At 40.6% G+C, this 19,201-nt stretch overlaps 1 protein-coding gene across 2 annotated transcripts in view; it reads left to right on the forward strand.

The window, feature by feature from the left end:
* The window catches only part of ntn1b (netrin 1b), a 64,730-nt gene that overhangs the window by 36,365 nt on the left and 9,164 nt on the right, over positions 1-19,201 (forward strand). For both annotated transcript variants that reach the window (XM_044100528.1, XM_044100529.1), the window contains exons 4-6: positions 7,701-7,850; positions 11,041-11,094; positions 16,646-16,720. In XM_044100528.1, the coding sequence (XP_043956463.1) occupies positions 7,701-7,850; positions 11,041-11,094; positions 16,646-16,720 (279 nt within the window). The remainder of the gene's footprint in view (positions 1-7,700; positions 7,851-11,040; positions 11,095-16,645; positions 16,721-19,201) is intronic.

The raw sequence follows: 19,201 nt of genomic DNA on the forward strand, positions 1-19,201 counted from the left end.
TGTTATTCCCTCAGCAAAACATTCCTGTGTTGCCTTGATTCTTTCATGAATGTTTGAGAAATCATTTAATTTCTACGGCAACTATTCAGCTGTGAAAAATGCTCCTCCTCGGAGCTGGAGTGAGTTTCCACAGAGGACCCCACGCCTCCTCCACTCTGCTCCTTCCGACTAGCTAGCACCAATTAGCAAGCACCCGATGGAACTCCTCATTATAGGATCTACTTCTCAGAGCAACGCTGGTAAAAACATTTGCTAAAGGCTGAATAGAGGAGCCATGTTGCCATGTTGAGCACCGTTTGAGATGCCCTGCAAGGGAATAGGAAAACCCTGAGCTGTACCAGTTAGAAGTGGACAAGGTGGATGTTCTGGGGTGGACCAGTAGCAGCACAGACCACCACCCAACAGAGAGTTTGTGGCAAGACTTGGAAAGAGCTGTTCACAGCTAATTGCTAAATTAAAAAATTTAGCGGAAATCTCTGGCATCTAGATGCGCGACCACGACTGCTGAATATTTATGCAATCATCTGTGTTAATTAAAAAAAAAAAAATTGTCATTATTTTGTTTAATTCAGTTTTCACATTGACATTACATGACTTTTTTAATCTTTTCCTTTTTTTTGTCAAATTATGTTGATCTTGATCGATTTGTAAAAGCAGTGAAAGGGTAAATGATCGAAGTTAGTGAATACGTTTTATATGGGCTAATATATATTTGTGGAAAATCTTAAGTTTGATGGGCAAGCTGATACTTTATTAAAAAAGAGGAAAAGAGAAAAAAGACGAAGAAACTGCTGACATAGTTCAGGTAATAATCGAATTCTTTTGGAAGAAGCGGCTAAGGCGAACTGACCCGTGCAATTCCAAAATTTACTACTTGAGGTCCTCCATGAACGCCTCACAAGACAAGCATAGCAAACAGGTAATCGGCATTCTCCTCTGTTCACTCGGCGGGTACACATACGCGTGTACAGGGAAAGAAAAGAAAAAAGACACACACACACTCACACACACGCACAGACGCACAGATGTGAGCGTACTCGCTAGGTTTGAGGCCAAGCTGGCAGGAATTAAAATGGGGGGAGACAAAAGCTGAGCTCCTTCTGTGTGGAAGGACCTCTGGGAGTGAAGACGGACCCTGTGCAAACACACTGCTGCCACTCTGGCTGGAATCTTACCGGTAAAATATCTTCGCAGTGCGCTAACTGCTTGTGCATGTATCTGTATAGCTGAAAACAAAGATAAAATACAGTTTTCTCATGGATTAGCGACCATAGCTAAAATCTGCTAATGCTTCAGACTCCCTCTAAAAACACTTATAGTTGTTTATTTCAAACAAAATATATACCTTAATATGCAGTATGATGCACAGTGGAAGCCATCTTGGCCCTACCGCATCAGCTAATAGCTACACTCTTTCTTATTATCGCACTTGGGAGTACAGCCAATCAGCATCAAGGAAAGAAATGGAACTTCTTGATTGGATGTTTTGCAAACGCCGGCAAATACCATGCCAATTAGCATCGCGGCTAGCTATGTTAGCTTCCCGTGCTGCATTTTCTTTTGAATATTTTAGATATGTGCGCCAAAAAAATGTGCAACTTGCCGGATTTTCCACAAAATAATTCAGTCACATTCTGAATTACTGAAATCACAGAAAGATTTGCGAACATTGAACCACGGATAGTCGGAGTGTGCAGCACCTTGCAGAGCTATTGGTCACCTTGGAACTTCTTTAAACTTCATCGTGTTGCAATAAACGTTCATGTATTTGTTTTAGCAATTTATGTTTATCGTGATCAACCAACGACTAAATGAATGAGAATCTGTGGCGAGACTTTAAGAGTTCGTTCCCAGACAATTTCCATTCAGACTGAGTTTCAGCTGTTTTACAAAGTAGACTGGGCAAAAATATTCATTGTACAAATGATTGAATCAGTTGGACTGAATGCAAATTCTTACCCCACTTTTCAAGTTTATTTTTATTTTTGTTGAAAAAAGATAGAGGTTGATTCAACTTACATAAGCTGCTTTATTAGATAAGTAATTGAATTAGCTTAATCAGATTTAATTAAGATTGTTGTTTAACTTCACAATGTAATTGATTTGGATAAACTTAATTTATTTACAAATGTGTTGAATGAGCTTATTTAAGTTGGTCTGTCATGTAAAATCTCCATGAAATAATTCAGGTTTGTGGTTGTGATGGAACAAATTGTAAAAAAAACAGAAAACTCACTGTTCCAAGCCAGCATACGCTGAAAAAAATGTTTCTTTGAACAGACTTAAAAAAAGATAATTTTATTAGTTTCACTCGAACTAGAATTAAAGCTCGAGTAAAACTAAAACACTTAGCCGTAAAAAGTTTGAGTCATTCTTTTAAGTCGGTTCAAAGAAACATGTTTTTAGTGCATATTCTTAGTTAACATAGTTAACCAGGGTTGATTTAAGGATAAGATGAACAAAGACAATGATGATAAACACATCCCTTAAGTTACCATAATGAAATACATCTTCAGTCTTATAGTGTACCACATAAAATTGAGCAACAGCTGCTTTATTCACATCCATGTTGTGCTGTCAAGCCGTGCTACCCGTCAAGCTGTGCTACCCATCAGGCTGTGCTAACTGTCAAGCTAAATTAGACTGTTGGTGTCTGTTCTCTGGCGCCCCTATCTTCTGTTGGGTAGAGCAGCAGCATTGATTTCCAGCTGCACGCCACAACAGTTGGCCTTTTTTTCTGCCCACTAAGCAGTCTTCATATCTTTTTACATCACTTAGAGTTCATAGGCGAACTTGGTCTTCAGTTGAGGTGTAGTTCTAGTGAACACAAGCCTGACAGATAGTCTGCACTTAGCGTAACACATGACAGCCCGACTTCCAGCCTAAACATTTCCCTAAGTTATCCTTGGGAGTGGTACCATTTGGAGGGGTTGGAGCTAAAAGCAGGTTAGCTTAACACAGGGTTCCCCCTTTTGCTTGATGATACAGCAATACCCATACATCTCTGAGGAATCTTTTCCCAAACAGTAACCCGAACACGTCTTACCCCCCAACCCCCCCCCCCCTCCCCCCACCCCCTGCCCGGACTCATTGCTCTGGGATCAAATCCAAACAGTCTGATTACTGCCTTTCTTCTCAGGTGACAAAAACGAGCCGTCGCGACATCAGTTTAAAAACCGCCATATTTATTGTTCGAATCAGCCGCCCGTCTCGCTCTGCTGTTGTTGGACAGGAGATAGAGTTTGACGCCAACGAAACCAGGAGGAAACCTGCTTTCCTTCCTCGCCCAACTACCTACTTCCCTCCTCAACACCTCACATCTCAGCAGTCTTAACCTTTGAGTCAAAAAAGAAAAGTGGATAGCGTTGAACGGCTCCATGCATTATTTCCCAGGTTAACAGCTTCACTCCTCATCAAGAGCAGTGTAAACATGGCTCTTGGAGAATCACATTGCTTACCTCCCACCACTTTAGTTCCCCCACCTTTATTTTTTTTTCCCAACGTTTTCCGTCCATAAATTTGGCAGTTAAGCCTCGAGTGAGTCCACAGAGACGGCCGTGGTCCACGGTTCGTTGCACTGCAGTCCCCAAAGCCCCCGGCAAGCATTCGGTTCTCAAGGCCGTCCGCCGGAGCTTCAAAATGAAGACGTTTGACGTTTTTTTTTAAAGCGTTTTGATAACCAAACAAAGAAAAGAATTGCCCAAAAAATGTAAAAGAAATTGTTTTGCATCAAGAATTTTGAAATACCTGGACAACTTCTAGTAAAACGTGTTTGGAAAAGGGGTCAACACGTAAAATAAACTATGTTTTTTGACATTTATAGGCTTTGTTAGTGTTGTGATACAGTAAGGGAGTCTAACAAAACTAAACTAAGCATGTGCTTCCAAATGGGGTCCAAATGTTGAAGAAGGTTTACCACTCTTTGTTTCTGGGCTCTAATTTTACTAATCCAACCAACAATTTATCCTTCTTTTTCCTCCAGACAACAGATCACCATTGCTGCTACTATCATTTTAAAACGTTTTGTTTGAAGGGAAAAATTTTATTATTTTTCCTACTTTATATCATCATCTTCCTAAAATAATGTCAAAAGTAATTTTGGGGGGAAAAACAAAATCACAAACTCTTCTTTTCCAATAGATGCTGAAGGGAAAAAGGCAAAAAACATTTTTTTGGGCAAAAATGTACTAAAAAAATTACAGCAATTTGGTCATGTGGGTGTTTAAAGTGCTTCTTAAATAAACTTGGTATATTATGGTAAAAGATGGCTGCACTCTAAAAATGTCCATTATGCATATATCCTGTCATAATTCAGGCTATATATATATATATGGATTATTATTGTTATATGACTATTTAATTAGAAGCTGTGAATAATGAAGAATGAGGATTTTATATACAAGGCGTCTTGATTAGGGTGACCATATTTTCATTTGGGAAAACCAGGACACCTTGGAGCGGGTGGGCGGGGGGAATCTTTGCAGCAGGCCCACGTAATCCTACAATAACATAATATTGCTTTGGCATGTTGTTGGCGTACTGACAGCCACGCTATCTATCTTCTGATTAAGAACAGGGCTGCCCGCACTGACACGGCTCAGGGATTACGTCACACGCAGCGCAGTGCCCTAGTGCCCGTAAATTTAATGGTCCAATGAAGGTAATTTAAAAAACAGGACATTTCCTCACTTTCTAAAAAAAAACCCGGGACGCCCGGGACAGGACGTGAAATACGGACTTTTGGTCACCCTAGTCTTGATTAGTATATAAAAAGACAAGTGACTGCTTGGAAACAGGGCACAGCTGAAGGGGAGACGAGGCAGGCGGGCTGAGGGAGAGGGAGAGATATGGCACGAGAAGAGCAAGGGAGGAGTAAACACAGTGGGGAACATAAATCTTAAAGAACTGGATACAGAGAATAAGCTAACACAGTAAAATCTAAACACAAGTAAATAAGCAGCTGAGTTTAGACTTATCTAAATATAAACACCAGTGACAGACACAGAAAACAAAGAAGAATTAAGTTTGAGGTGAAATAAGCAAGAAAGGGTTTAAAAACGCCAACATTTAATACACATAAACTTATCACACCCATTTAATGTATTTTGGTTTTTAGATTTTTCTTTTATAATAAACTAATAAAACATAGTTGATGATTATGAAAGAAAAATATAAATGGCTGTCACTTTTTTTCCAAAGGAAAATCTGAAAAGTGCGGCATCAATTTGTGTCCAGCCCCCTTTACTCTGTTACCCCAGAACAATTTATGTAATTTTCCTTTGGGATCGATAAGTTATTTTTTAATTTTAATTTGAACAAATCCCAGTATGCAGGTTGATGTCAGTGTAAATAGTCAAGTAGATCCATAATTGAACCTTTTGGGCCGCATGATAAGTATGAAATGAAACATGGCGCTGACAGCATCATGCTGCGGCAGAGACAGGATTGCTGGTCAGGGTTGATGGGAAGACAAATAAACAGCAGAGTGAGACTCTGTATAATGGTCCAGTCAAAGTCCAGGATCAAATCCACTTGAGTGTCTGTGGCAAGACTTGAAACTAATTTTCATTGATACTCTCCGTCCAATCGCATAAGTGTTCAGTGTTTAGCAAACAGAAAAGAGGGAGAAAATGTGAAAATCAAAATTTTTTTGTTTTCACTTCATAACGTTTATATATCTGTATGTATATATATATATATATATTTTAGCTCAGTCCGTATTTAGTCCGTCGTAAAAAAAAAAAAAAAGGCGAGACTTTCAGTAAAAACAGATCATTAAAATGATTGCCTGCTTGTAAAAGCCTAAACCACACCTAATTGCTTTATATTTTACTTGCCAGAAACTTTTGCATTCTGCTAAAAACGATTCCCGTCTATCGTCCTGCGAGGCTGTTTCTGAATCTCCGTGTTGACGTTGGCTCCTTTTTCACTCACTTGCTGCCGAACTGCTGCACACGGGACACGTGGGGTGGGAAACAAACAGCATGTAATAGTGGTGTGTGTGTGTGTGTGTGTGTGTGTGTGTAAGGATTAGAACAAAAACCCAGTAAACGCGGTACATCTACTGCTGACATCTCTCTAAGAGTCGCCTTCAAAACATGAACGTACAGCGACTGAAAAATGGTTAAAATCAGTAGAAAAACATTTTTAAAAAAGAAAAAAGGCAGAAGATGAGTGAGAACTTTAGAAATGGCAATATAATATTAAAATAAGAGTTATGCACATGGACTAGTTTAAAAAAAGATCAGAATAACACATCTTTTCATTCAAATCACTGTTGTGCAGTTACAATTTTTCCTCATAAGTCAATAAACATGAAAGAGTATTAAGTTAAGGCCAAGGGAAAAAATTAAGCTACAAGATTAAAGTCATAAAATTACATGAAGAAAAGTCGTACAAGAAGTCATAACATTATGTGACTTGAAATGACAGAAGCATAAAGTCATAATCTGAGTAAAGTTGTAATATTAGCACACTGCAGAAGCAATTTTATGATAACTCCTAAACATCAAATAATAAAAAAAATTACTGTTTTTTTTTTTTTTTAATAAAACTGAAACCTTTTACTTTTATATGTTATTGTACAACGTTTTTTGGCAGTATTGTATCTTTATTCCACTAATATTATGATTTTCTCCTCATAAGATTGTGACTTTATTCTCATAATATTATCATTTTAGTCTCATTATCTTATGAGTTCACTCTCATAATATTGTGAATTGCGACAGACTGGCGACCTGTCCAGGGTGACCCCCGCCTCTCGCCAGGAACGTTAGCAGGAGATGGACACCATCAAATGTCTTCGTCCCTAATAAATAACTCCCCCACCCCCCTCCTGAAACAAAACTAAAGCCGGCATCTAAAACACGTCAGCCTCCGGGCCGGATTCTGTCAGACGTATTTTGCCAGAAACTCCTAGAATTCAAGTCCCGACAGACCAGCCGAGCGGTGTGACGTTCCCACAGACAGATTTGAACAGAACCTTATGACGCCCATGGAGACGTTCCAGCTCCAAGCACCTCCAGCATCAGCCGGACCACTTCAAGGCCCGTTCTTTCGAGATGACTCGGCTGGTACTTATAATACACGCGGGACTAATAGCGAGGCTGGGCTTCGACTTCAAACACGGGCTTTATGGTAAAACTTTGGCATGCAGTCCTGCACGCACACACACACACACACACACACACACACACGCACACAAACCCGACAACAAATTTCGCACTTTTAATGTGCGGCCCAAACAGACTTTGAAGTGCGTTCCACTCGTCTATTAATGGGAAGCGTTATTCAGCCGGCGTGTCTGCCGCCAAAAAAACCAAAAAAACAACAACGCTTCACATTGGAAAGTCAATCCGAGAAGGCAGACAGCCTGTCTGATCACGGCGGACTGCTCACACGCTGACACGCACCCAGATGCAGTTAGCGGTGAAAGTGGAAGCCCTACAATTTATCGAGTTACTTACTCCTCTGCTCCGCTTCAGGAGGCGGGGCTAATGAAGAATCCTACGGTCGTGACGGGCTAATTGATCTGAGGTTTTACGCTGGTGGAAGGCCCATTTCCCCATCTGGGAATGTCTGAAAGGCAAACCCGGCTAGAGTCAACGATTTCCCTCAAACCTTTAATTGCTCTGATTGTGTCTGTTTATTCACAGATAAATGTTTGTATTTCCGTTCTTGTTTTCTCCTCTCCACCGTAGCGTGCGACTGCCATCCGGTCGGAGCGGCGGGGAAAACGTGCAACCAGACGACCGGCCAGTGTCCCTGCAAGGACGGAGTGACGGGGATCACCTGCAACCGCTGTGCCAAGGGTTACCAGCAGAGCCGCTCCCCCATCGCGCCGTGCATCAGTAAGCGGCCGCATTTTGACCAGGGATGTGCCGATAAATCGGCAGATTCTCTTCGTTTCTGGGGAAATCTGTGACCGACCGATGCTTGCATGTGAATCCGATCTAATCCACCGATCTCATCGACCTAAAGGTCTAAAAATCAGCCACTGTCCTCTCTTGCTCTGCCATGACAGAGGTTCGACTGACAGACTGGCTCACCAGGTCATGTTTGCAGTTCAAAATAGTCACCGAACTGTTGCCAAATCAGCAACTTTCTTGCTATAAGTAGCAACATTTCAGGAAAAAAACATTTTTTAGTCTGCAGGCTTCTTAAGGATCATTGATCAGTCAGAAAACTCCAATCGATGCAGCCCTAATTCTTTACACAGGAAAAAAAAAATACATAATTACTTTCAACATCGACACCCTAAACTTTGCTAAACTTGATCCCACTTATATCAATCTAATCTAAACCACAAACTTTAATGTGTTTTTTAAAATTTTATGCAACAGGCCAACAAAACGCAGCACAACTGTGAAGTATAAAGAACAAATAAGAATCAAATCGTCCCAAACAAGTCACACCTTTGTATTGTGCCTCCTTTACTTCCTGTGGAATCAAATGACTTCAGAAACCCCGAAATGATCAAATAGAGTAATGGCGTGAAATGGCGTTATACTGAATTCAATCTCAGTATAAATTCCGTTGATTTTTTTTTCTCCAAAAATATTAGCGAACAAACAGCGTCCTGGACATCGAGACACAGAGGACAGCTTATGGAGAAAGTCGTGGAGAAACTTAAACCACCTTGAGGTAAAATCTGGAGTTCTGAGCATCTTCCTCAAATGTCTAAAAATGGAAAAGATGATGATAAATAATGATAAATAATGATAAATAATGCTGGTCGTTGTCCACCTTCAGAGCTGACATGAAATTGTTTACATTGAAACACATTCATTCGTTAGAATGGCCTAGTCAAAGTCCAGACCTAGGTTGCAATGGAGAATCAGTGAAATGGGAAAATGGCTTTTCTTGCTTTTTTTTTCTTTCTTAAAAGAAAAAAAACCAAAGCTGTAAGGCTCTGCTTGTGAAAGTAAATCTGATTGGCTTCTGATTGCTATGCAACCAGAGAGGACACTTTCAAAATAAATAGATTAAAATAAATAAAAAAGAAGAAATAAAAAGAAAAAAAAATTGGTGTTCATAGCTTCTCCTCAATCAGTCTGGTCATGGTTGAGTTATTTTGCAAAGAAGAATGGACAAAATTTCCAGTTTTTTTAATGTGAAGCATTTGTAGAGACAATTTAAAATTTGTTAAAGGTGATTCTACAAAGTGTTTAATTTAAGGGTTAGGGTAGTGAGGTGTGAATACTAATTTCAAAAATACAAAGAAATTAAATTATTTATTTAATTATTTATTGCTTCTTTTTTCCTTCCGCTTCACATTTCTGCATTGTTTTGTGTTGGTCTGTCACATGAAATCCCAATAAAACCCACCGAGGCACAATGGAGGGGAAAAAAACACTCCATGTGTATAAAAGCTATAAATTCTGAAGCCAAAGCCTAAAGATTAGGAAATTCTCACCCGCTTATCGTCTACCAGACCACAACTGCGCATTGTTGTCGTATCCTAGCGCCATTATTATTGTTATTATTATTATTATTATCTTCTTTTCCCCCCCAAGAGACATTCAGCCTTTTAAACCACCAGCCTGGACAAACAGATCGTTAGGGCTCGAGCGACGCGGCCGTGTTTGTCTTCAGCGCCCGCTAACGGTCCCCCGTCGCAATAAATCTCCTCTGCTGCTCCGAGGAAAGGAGCGGCGGCCGATGTGTTCTTTGGCAGTATCTGCAGCCTGCAGATTCCAGACCTTCTGCAATAAACGCCACGCAGGGCAGAGATAGGCCGCTAGTACCTGCTGCAGCTGGCTGCCACCAACGGATAAGATAACGGCGACGTCAAGGAGAACGCGCCGGCTATTGTCCCCCCGCGTCGCTGAGGCGGACATGACTGGACGTAGTGTGGGGTAACCAAGGGCCGGGGTCTAATAAGGTGGAAAACCAGAGGGGGGGGGTCAACGGGTTCCCGAAGACTGTGAATGTATTTGGTTTCTCGTGTAGATGTATTTTCTTTTACAGATAATGTCTTTTCCTTTTTAATGGTATGTTGTAAAGGTTTTCAGCGATGTCAAACTTTCTGCCAGCTACGAATTTAACAAGAGCAGCACTATCAGTGCAGAGAGAGGGGAACATTTATGGAAAACCCTACATCAGAGATGTAATAAAAAAAGAGAGAGAGAGAGAGAGAGAGAAAGCCCGCAAATGGGTTCATGCTTCTTTTCTTCACTTTTAAACATTTTATCTTATAACCATAAACTTTAAGACATATTTTATCGGAATTTTGCTTGAGAGAGCAACAGATAGTTGAGTGCACATGCACCTATTCAAATATCTAACATTGTAGCAGAAGCTTAAACAGCTTTAGCTCGTCATCTGAGCTTCCCTAGCTTATTTATGGAGGTAGTGATTTTAACGTGTACATTTCTGAGTTTGATTTAAAGGAAACAATATGAAATTATGCCGAAAAATTCATGCGGCTGATTCAAATAATACTGACTGTAAAATTTAGCAGAAAACGTTTCGTCAGATGTCATCTCAGACAGCGATCAAAGTTTTACGCTGTGTAAGGAAACATTTGGCACGATCCGTATTTAAGAATATTGTATAAGTCGTTCCTTTTTTAAAAATAAATAAATAAAAATCAGAAAAGTGTGGCGCGCATTTGCGTTCAACCCTCCTTACGTTTTTATTGGACAGACAGAACATGCTGCCTTCAGAAACCACCTTAAAAGGAAAAAGTGTGCGATTTAATTTTGATATGTTCAACTGAATCCCAGAGGGCAAACATGGTGGTGGCAGCATAATGCTGGGTTGTTTGTTTTGTGTCGTTTTTTGGAACGTAGACCACAATTTGGATTTCTAAATCTTTAGACTTTACGACCCCCAAAGGAATTCATTAAAATCTGTAGTAATCATGAGACAAGGTGTTACAATGTTTGAGGGGTGTGAATACTTTTGCAAAGCACTGAAAAGCAATTTCTTGAAGTTCTTTTTTTTTTTAAATGCTCTTTGGTGAAATTCTGCTCTTAAAATCAAATGTTTTAAAAATTATTGTTGCAAAAATGTGTAATTTTCATCTCTGTCTTGCAGAAATCCCCGTTGCATCTCCAACATCGACTTACAGCAGCTACGAGGAGCCGTCAGGTGAGCGACCACAACATTTTCGACTTCTGCCGCACTCCAAACTGAGCTGTAATTTTTGTATTTGCCACACCAAATGTACTGTTTTTTTGGGAGCGATTTTATGAAATAACAACTCAGCCCAGCTGTTTCTTTCGGGGTGTGTAATGATACGTTAGCGTATTTCAAGCGCAGGCACTGACATGAGCCGAACTCGGTGAGATCAGACCGCCGCTGATGTAAACTGCAGATATTTTGCCAGCTCCCCCTGCGGCCTTGTCGCTTGTATTCCCAGCCTGTCCAGCAGCCTCCCCAGAGCTTCAGCTCTAATCTGATTACATGCTTCATTTGCACCAGTTTGTATTTCTATCAAGGCTCGCCGTGCCAGAAGAGAAGCCCTGCTGGACCTCATTGTTCACGTCCCCCCCGCCCTCCAACAAGAGCATAATTTGATTCGTTTCCACCTTTTAAAAGTTTATTTCTTTCTCTGTTTTTTAAAGAGCAGGAGAGCGTGATCTGGGTTTGTTTGAACAACCCGAGTCACCTCTGGTCATCGATCAGCACCCCACCCCCTCCTGCCCCCAACACTCCTGACCAAATGAGGCGCCGCTGACTTCACCGAGCTTTGTTGCGATGCTTCGCTTCCCTTGGCTTTAGGGACCCGCCGAGAGAGTTTGGATTTCTTGTCAGGCGTCTCCAAAGACGGACACCACCCTCCAAATTAGGAGGAGCGCCGGTCTCCGAGGGGACCCCCGCTGGAATGAACGTGGGCGCACAAAGGGGGCGTTTGTCCTCGCGGCGGGAGATCGGACCTTAATGAGAGCTGCAGGCGTAATGGGACGCGCCGGCTAGCACGCCGTGGGGCTAGTGGTTAACGTCAGCTATCAAAGGGGGAAGCATGATGAAGGCCCCCCCCCTTAGATAAAGAGCATCCCTCCTTTTGCCCTCGTTGCTTCATTTGCATGGAAATCAAGCGTGCTCAATATGGACTCGTCAATTTTCATTTACTTTGGGATTTCCTCTTTTCTCATTTTGTCCCCAGAAAGGAGCCGGGCATTCTCCGACTTCACTCCTCATGCATGAATTCGATCCTCATCTTGCCACTTTTTTCTCCCCCTGTTTTTTTTTTTTTTTTTTGTGAGAGGGAGGAGAGGGCGTTTTTTTCTTGCTCTATCATTACCTAGGCAACCTCATTCACACGGAGCATAATGGGGAAGAAAGGGAAAGACTGGACAGAGGGCTGGAAGAAATAATGAAGTTTGTCCATATTCAGGCAGGCTGAAAGGTCCCCCCCCTCTCTCTCTCTCTCTCTATGTACTGCCCCCCCCCCACTCTTTCTTTTTCTCTTCAAACTGCCCTGCCCAGCTTTCCCACCCGCACCCCCAAAAAATGCCCAAGGCTTATTGCTACCCGCCCTGTCACTGGGCTCTCCTTCTCTGCTAGCTTTTGGCTTTAAAGGGTTCTAATTTCTGACGGGGTTCACTACCCCCCAACTTCCCTCCGCCCCGCCCCGCCCTGAGTGACCTTCTTTTACAAGGAGCTGCCCTTGGGGTAACCCGCACAATAAACAGCAGGACACTGACGAGAGCGCGGGGCCAGAATGGGTAACATGGAGGCGTAGAGCAGGAGCGTGCTGACAGACACGGGAGGATGTGTGTAAGCTTTAATCTGTTCACACTCTTTCTCCTAAGGCATCCTCGAGTGTCTGGGAACAAAAGTGGTGTGACACTCAGCGCTAAGGGTGTAACCAGATCGTTGCACGAGATGATGTAAAAACCCTGCGATTTGTTGTCTTGAGAAAAGTTTCCCTTGCTAAGCTCTACGCATTTGCTGTCAGCTTTACTTCAAGACAAGTTGGTGTGAGGTGATGTTTTGAGCTTTACTGGTTTTAAGCTCAACACCTTGGTGTACCAACGTTTGAAGCTCTTATTTTGTTTCTTTGACTGTCGTTTTCAACCATTTCAACGCGGTTTCATAACTTTTCCATCTTTTCCCCATCCACCGCGGAGCTTGTTCTCCCTGAAGCCTGTTCACCGAATCTTTTAGCTTCTTTAGTAGCCACAGTGTCCGCTGCCACGCCCATCAAATTCCCTCTCATTTTAGTAACTTCCGCAAAGACCTGCTCGAACCAGCGTATCTTCCTTTCAGACCATTTGTCTCCTTGTTAGACTTAGGAATAGCAATTACGTATTATTAGTGGCCATGCGACTAGCATCTTTAAAATATTTAAACTTTGCTGCCATAAGAGGAAAAACAAAACCGACTTCACCCAAGTCACGACTGCAGTGTAGACGAAACAAGATAAAGTCCTAATCCAAAGTGGTTCATTGATATCAGACAAACTTTCAAATTAGAAGCTCTTGTATTAGCGGTAAGCTAAGTGAGCATTCAATTAGCATGTATATATTTCGATATTTGTTGCCATGATTATGCAAGAAGAAAAAAGCAACACTTCTCCCCACAATTGTTTAGTCGACAAAACAGTATGAAGTCCAACTTCAAAACGGTTTAGATACCAGATAAACTTTCAAATTAGTGACGAGTGAGTAAAGCTGCTCTGTAGTGCTGCCATGCTGAGCAACGTGCAACTCTTATTTTGAGGTAAAATCAAAAGTAGTTTTTGAGTTGCGCTTTTATGCTAACAGTCAGCTAGCAAAGGCTTTAAAGAAAACGTTAAAGAAGACTCTATTGTTTTAAAAGCATTTTATTTTACTTGGTCAAAAATAGAAACTTTAACAGAGATGGGATTGACCTATAAGCATTTTGAGCGTACCACAACTGGCTGACTGTGGTTAGCAGCTAACAATGCTAAATCGACAGCTAACAATGCTGGATTAGCATCTGAAAGTCGCCCCAAAAATTGACATTAGCATGTAAAAAATGTTTTTATTTCAACACTTTTAGAGTACCTTTACATTTATCAAAACATAATTTATGAATAAGTCAAATCACACCTATAACACACTTTTAAAAACACATTTTGTGACTTGTGAAAAACTTGTGGCGCTGAATGACGTCACATTCCTGCCTAAAACCTTGGGAAAATATTAAGCAATCCCACTGACTATATTAAACAAGGATCTGCCCCCTTCCATTTATTCCCAGGCTCATGAATGCAGCATGGTAAACATTAAAGCATTCTGCTTACCATATTTTGTTGGTAGGCAGAAATAAAAAACACAATTACATAAATAATGGCAATTTTCTGGTACACTCTCACCACAAAATTGCGCTCCCTCTGAGTTTAATTAACATATTTGTCAGTCCAGTCTGACCAGCCAAAATAAGAGGAAGGTAAGGAAAAGTGAAAAATAAATATAAACACACTAAAAACAACAAAATACATATTCCTTTTCCTTACCTTACCTTCTTATTTTTCTTCATCCTCCTCCACCTCTTCTTCTTCTACACTCTGAACCCACATCATGTTCTTCTCGTTTAGGGCCAAGTCCCGTGCTGGCTGTCTCCAGATTTGAGCTGATAATCCAGCTAATCAAATCAATCAGAGGAGCTTCTTCCCCCAACTAACAACTACATCCGCTAGCCAGATAGCAACCGTAACTTCCTGGCGACATGGCGCCCATGCTGCGTTCAGGGGCGGTGGATAAATGGAAATACACTGTTGTGATTTCTGTTGTTTGTTTTTTTTTTTTTTGGGCAGGAATGCCAAGCTTTGTCTTACACTATAATAAACTGATCCTAAATGTTTCAACCATACATGGTGCTAGAAGACTGAAGATGAAATTGTCCACAACCCTATTAATTTTATTTTTCCGGTAAAAGTAATTTGGAGCATTAGTATTTAATTTCATGGGGACAAGTATTTGGTAGAAACAAAACAGAACGCTTTAACATTTATAACCTTGGCTAATTTGCAATAAACATCCCCAGATGGCCCTTTAACACCATAAAACAGTTTAAAAGACAATAAAACAACACAGCGGGACAAAATACTGTACATAACATAAATCCTAAAATTGACTTAATGCAGACCATAATGAAACAAGAGCCATCATGGTGCCGTGATGGGATGGGCTGTTAACCACGACTACAGCCTGGTCTTCCTTAAGTCCAGTCTTCAGTCTAAAAATCTTCCAGCCTGGAATCGCCATCAAGACCTTAGGGAAGAATCTCTACATATTATCGGCTCTCAGAGGAAAAAACCTGTTTACCTGAAGAGATTTTGTGAAAAGGTTCCTTGCAGTTATTTCTGGATGCACCCTCCGGATCTACAAGGTCGCTAAGCACCTGAGGACCCTGAACCTCCCATGGGGTCATTTGGAGATTAACTCTGTGCACAGTCCACTGGGGTGGCATCGACCCAGCGTGCGCTTTCCCAAGTTTTTTTTTCTGTGTGGTTTTGGGAACTGATGGTCTGATTGGACAATCCCGTTGCTTCCCAGCTGTCCGATTGTGACATTCGGCGAGCTCCTGAGCGCGAGGGTTAAAAATTTATGATATGTTGCAATATTGAACAAAGTTCTCAAAGTTCATCGTATTCAGTTTTTGGAGAATGTTTCCACCCCCCCTCTTTATTTACATGTTTGTCAAATTATAGTTGAGAATCCAGAACAACACCTGAAATCTGCTCAATGTGTTGTCCTTTAATTTTAAAATTTAAATCAGAGCTACTGATTGCAGACCGGTCCCTCGAAGAAAAGCAAACACAAACTGCTTTTTAAAAATATTTCACCGTAGACTAGCCTCATCTTACCTCATTGACAAGCTCCGGAAGATAACTTCTGACCAGGAAATTTGTCCAATTATAACTTTTCGTCTGGCTTGCCAACAATGTTCCTTTACTAAAGCACCATGGAAGCCTCAGGCCCTTAGAAATATATATATATTTGGCAGTAATGTGAGTGTGCAGCAGAAGAAAAGATACTATCACAAAGACAATGGATGCAAATAATTTCTAAGTGCAGGTGGCTAAAGTTAGCTTGTGTTCTTTAGCATTGTCACTGTTGCTAACCCAAAGGTTTCTAATGATCTGCTGTTGTTCGACACTGAGCATAGATTTTGAAAAACATAGTTTCAAAATCTATGAAGAATGGATAATTGTTTTAGGAATAATTGAAAACTGAAAGGATTACATTTTAGGAAATAATTATTTTCTGGAACATCATGTCCCGCCACATCATTTAAGTATGCATGCTGTTTTTCTGTTCCGTTCCCATTCCGAATAGTTTGTGCATGCTGGGATTAATAGGGTGGAATTCACAGTGTTCCACCGCAACACAACCGGATATTTTACTTTTCCATTAGGTCATGTCATTTTAGTTTATATTTTACTTTCAAATTGAAGGACAAAATTAACATCTGGGAGTGAAACACCATTGGTGTCGCCAAGTGGTCAGGTGATGATCAGCCAATTAGAATCATGCAATAACGTGACTGATTCATTATGCAAAGATATTGCTTAAATCTTTCTTATTCTTGCTCACCCAGTATTGTGTCTGGATGGATGTCATTGGGGCAACGTTTTATTTTAAATATCATCCAAAGCATTTAATAAACAGCTGGATAAACATCGCTAACATGTGCCTCCTTTTTTTTCCCTTTTTCTAATTGGCAGATTGCGAGTCCTACTGTAAAGCCTCCAAGGGAAAAATGAAGATCACTATGAAGAAGTACTGCAAGAAAGACTTTGGTGAGTGGCTCCAGCAGACAGGAATGCGGGCTTCGCATACGAAGGGCCGCACTCATGAGGTCAAACGCCTCAATTATTCCCAGCCCAATAACGTTCAATCTGCGCCCCGAACCTTCGACTTCGTGTCTCCACTGATGATTTACTGAAAACATAACTGGGCCATGGCGGCTTTTGCTGATTAGTCCGACATATTTTGACGTCTCTGATGTGGGCTGTTGAGAGGTCTGCCCTTGAGCATGGTTGTGTTTTCAGAAATCCTATCTTAGGTGGAAGACATGGACAGCGAAAACCGAGCTTTTCAGGATACACAAACGCTAGCCAAGGTTCTGACACTGGTAATTGCTCAGTTTCTGTGCCGATTCGCTCAATCTGATTGAATCTCAGAGATGTTTTCCTTGACATATTTCCAGGTCTTATCTCTTGCGATAATACTCTGGGGGCATCTGGGAAGGTTTGAACGGAAATGTTCAAGGACTGATTTGAATTTCTTGAAAGACTCACAACACACGCCCCGAACCAGTTGTATCCAATCAATATGAAAACATTTAGTACATTCAGCAATGCACTTCCAGAATTTTTAACATCAGTGATGTCTAGCACTGTTTCTAATTAATATGGTCTTCAACAAAAATAATTTTTTCTATCTTGCAGGACGAAGAAAGAACAAAAATACTTTATGGTTTCCACAGGGAACCATTTTAATGTCTACATTTATTTGAACCACTCTAACTGTGCAATTCCAATCAGTTTAGTTATCAGTATCTAAGTTTAGATTGATCCATTTCAAAAGTTAACTCACTGAATGAAAACACATCAATTTGAAAAACAAACTCATTTTTAGATGAATGTTTTGGCACCAGGATTGTGTTTTTGGCCGTATCAAAATTGGTTTATTTTGCAAAACTGCACCAGAAACACTTTTTACGCATCACACAACTCACACGATCAACAACAGGATGTTGCTACTGGCGGAAACCACAAAAAGAAGACGACAGGAAGTATTGTGTCGTAGTGTCACGACATGTTTTTTAATGACTTATCATGTGAACAAACGTAGTCACGTGTGATTTAAATTTTTTTTTATTTAATGGAAACACCGTAATTGCAAAATTGTGGGGTTTGTTTTACACTTGTGGAATATTGACAAAGTTTTTCACACGTTCATAATGGAGGTGCAGCCATTGGCACAAATATCACATCAATTTTAGATTTTCAGTGACGTGCTTCCGCTCTCGTAAGGGAGAAATATTCACACTGTAAGTGTTTATAAACAAGAATGTTTAGTAAAATGAAAAACAAATTCATCCTGGCTTTGTTGTGAATGTTCTTTAGTCGACACTGGATTCTAATTAAAATGGGTGGCTGCCTGATGTTAGGACGTAAAGCACTTTGAACCGCCTTGTTGCTGAAATGTGCTATGCACAGAAATAAACTTGAAACTTCAACGTAAAATACTCAAAATACCCCATTATATTCCTATTTTCAGCTGATCAGTATTGTCATGTTTTACTCTTACTCTGGTCTCAGTTCAGTTTGATTATATTTACGATATCTTCCTCGTGTGACGTTTTGGTTACAGTTTGATTCATTTCTTAGTCTCCCCTCACAGCTGCAGCTCATTACTAATCAGCCACCAGTTCTCGATCCACTAATCAAACTCACCAGTATTTATGTCCTCAGCTGCCAGTCAGTCACTGCTGGATTTCACCGCTGCTCACCTCTTGTTCTCCTGTTTTTGTTGTAAAATGTTGCCAAAGCCACCTGTCATCTGTTTGCATTTTGGTCCTACTGGTCCATACGTCATAACAAAGTTATTGTAAAATAAAACACAAAAATGTCAGTTTTCATACTTTAAGTGAAACTTCTCAGGCTCACTGGCTTGTTTCGAACTTTTTTTTCTCTGCGATCTTTTCTTTTCTTTTTTTTGTGGCCTTTAATGTTTTTTCAGTACATCTGACATCACAAGAAGCAAAAGGAGAAGGAAAAAAATTATATATATGGTTGATTCCCCCTTTACTTTATACAAGCCAATTAATATTAGTAAAGTTGGCTTTAATGCTCATCAACTAACACACATGTGCAGATAAAATGACAGTTTAATGCTCATGCCCAATGATTTCTTGGTCGATAGTGACTGAATATGCATTTTAGGCCTGCAAAGAGATTGTAATTTATTGCTTCTTATGACTGCAGAGAGCCAATGTTTAAATTGGGTTAATCTTGCGGCAGATCCTCCAAAAGACTGAAGAAACAAGTGATACGTTTGCCAGGATGCTTTAGAGAACTTGGTCTGCTTGTGCAATTCGGGAAAACTTTCAGGAGTTTTACATACAGTACAAACCAAAAGTTTGGACACAGTTTCTAATCGAATTCAATTAGAAGGTGTGTCCAAACGTTTGGTCTGTACTGTAGCTCAAATCTCAGTCAATCCAATTTATTTATGCAGCAGATTTCAGCAACAGGCGGCTCAAGGTGCTTTAA

Source organism: Gambusia affinis, linkage group LG19 (assembly GCF_019740435.1).
Source record: "Gambusia affinis linkage group LG19, SWU_Gaff_1.0, whole genome shotgun sequence".
NCBI lineage: Eukaryota > Metazoa > Chordata > Actinopteri > Cyprinodontiformes > Poeciliidae > Gambusia > Gambusia affinis.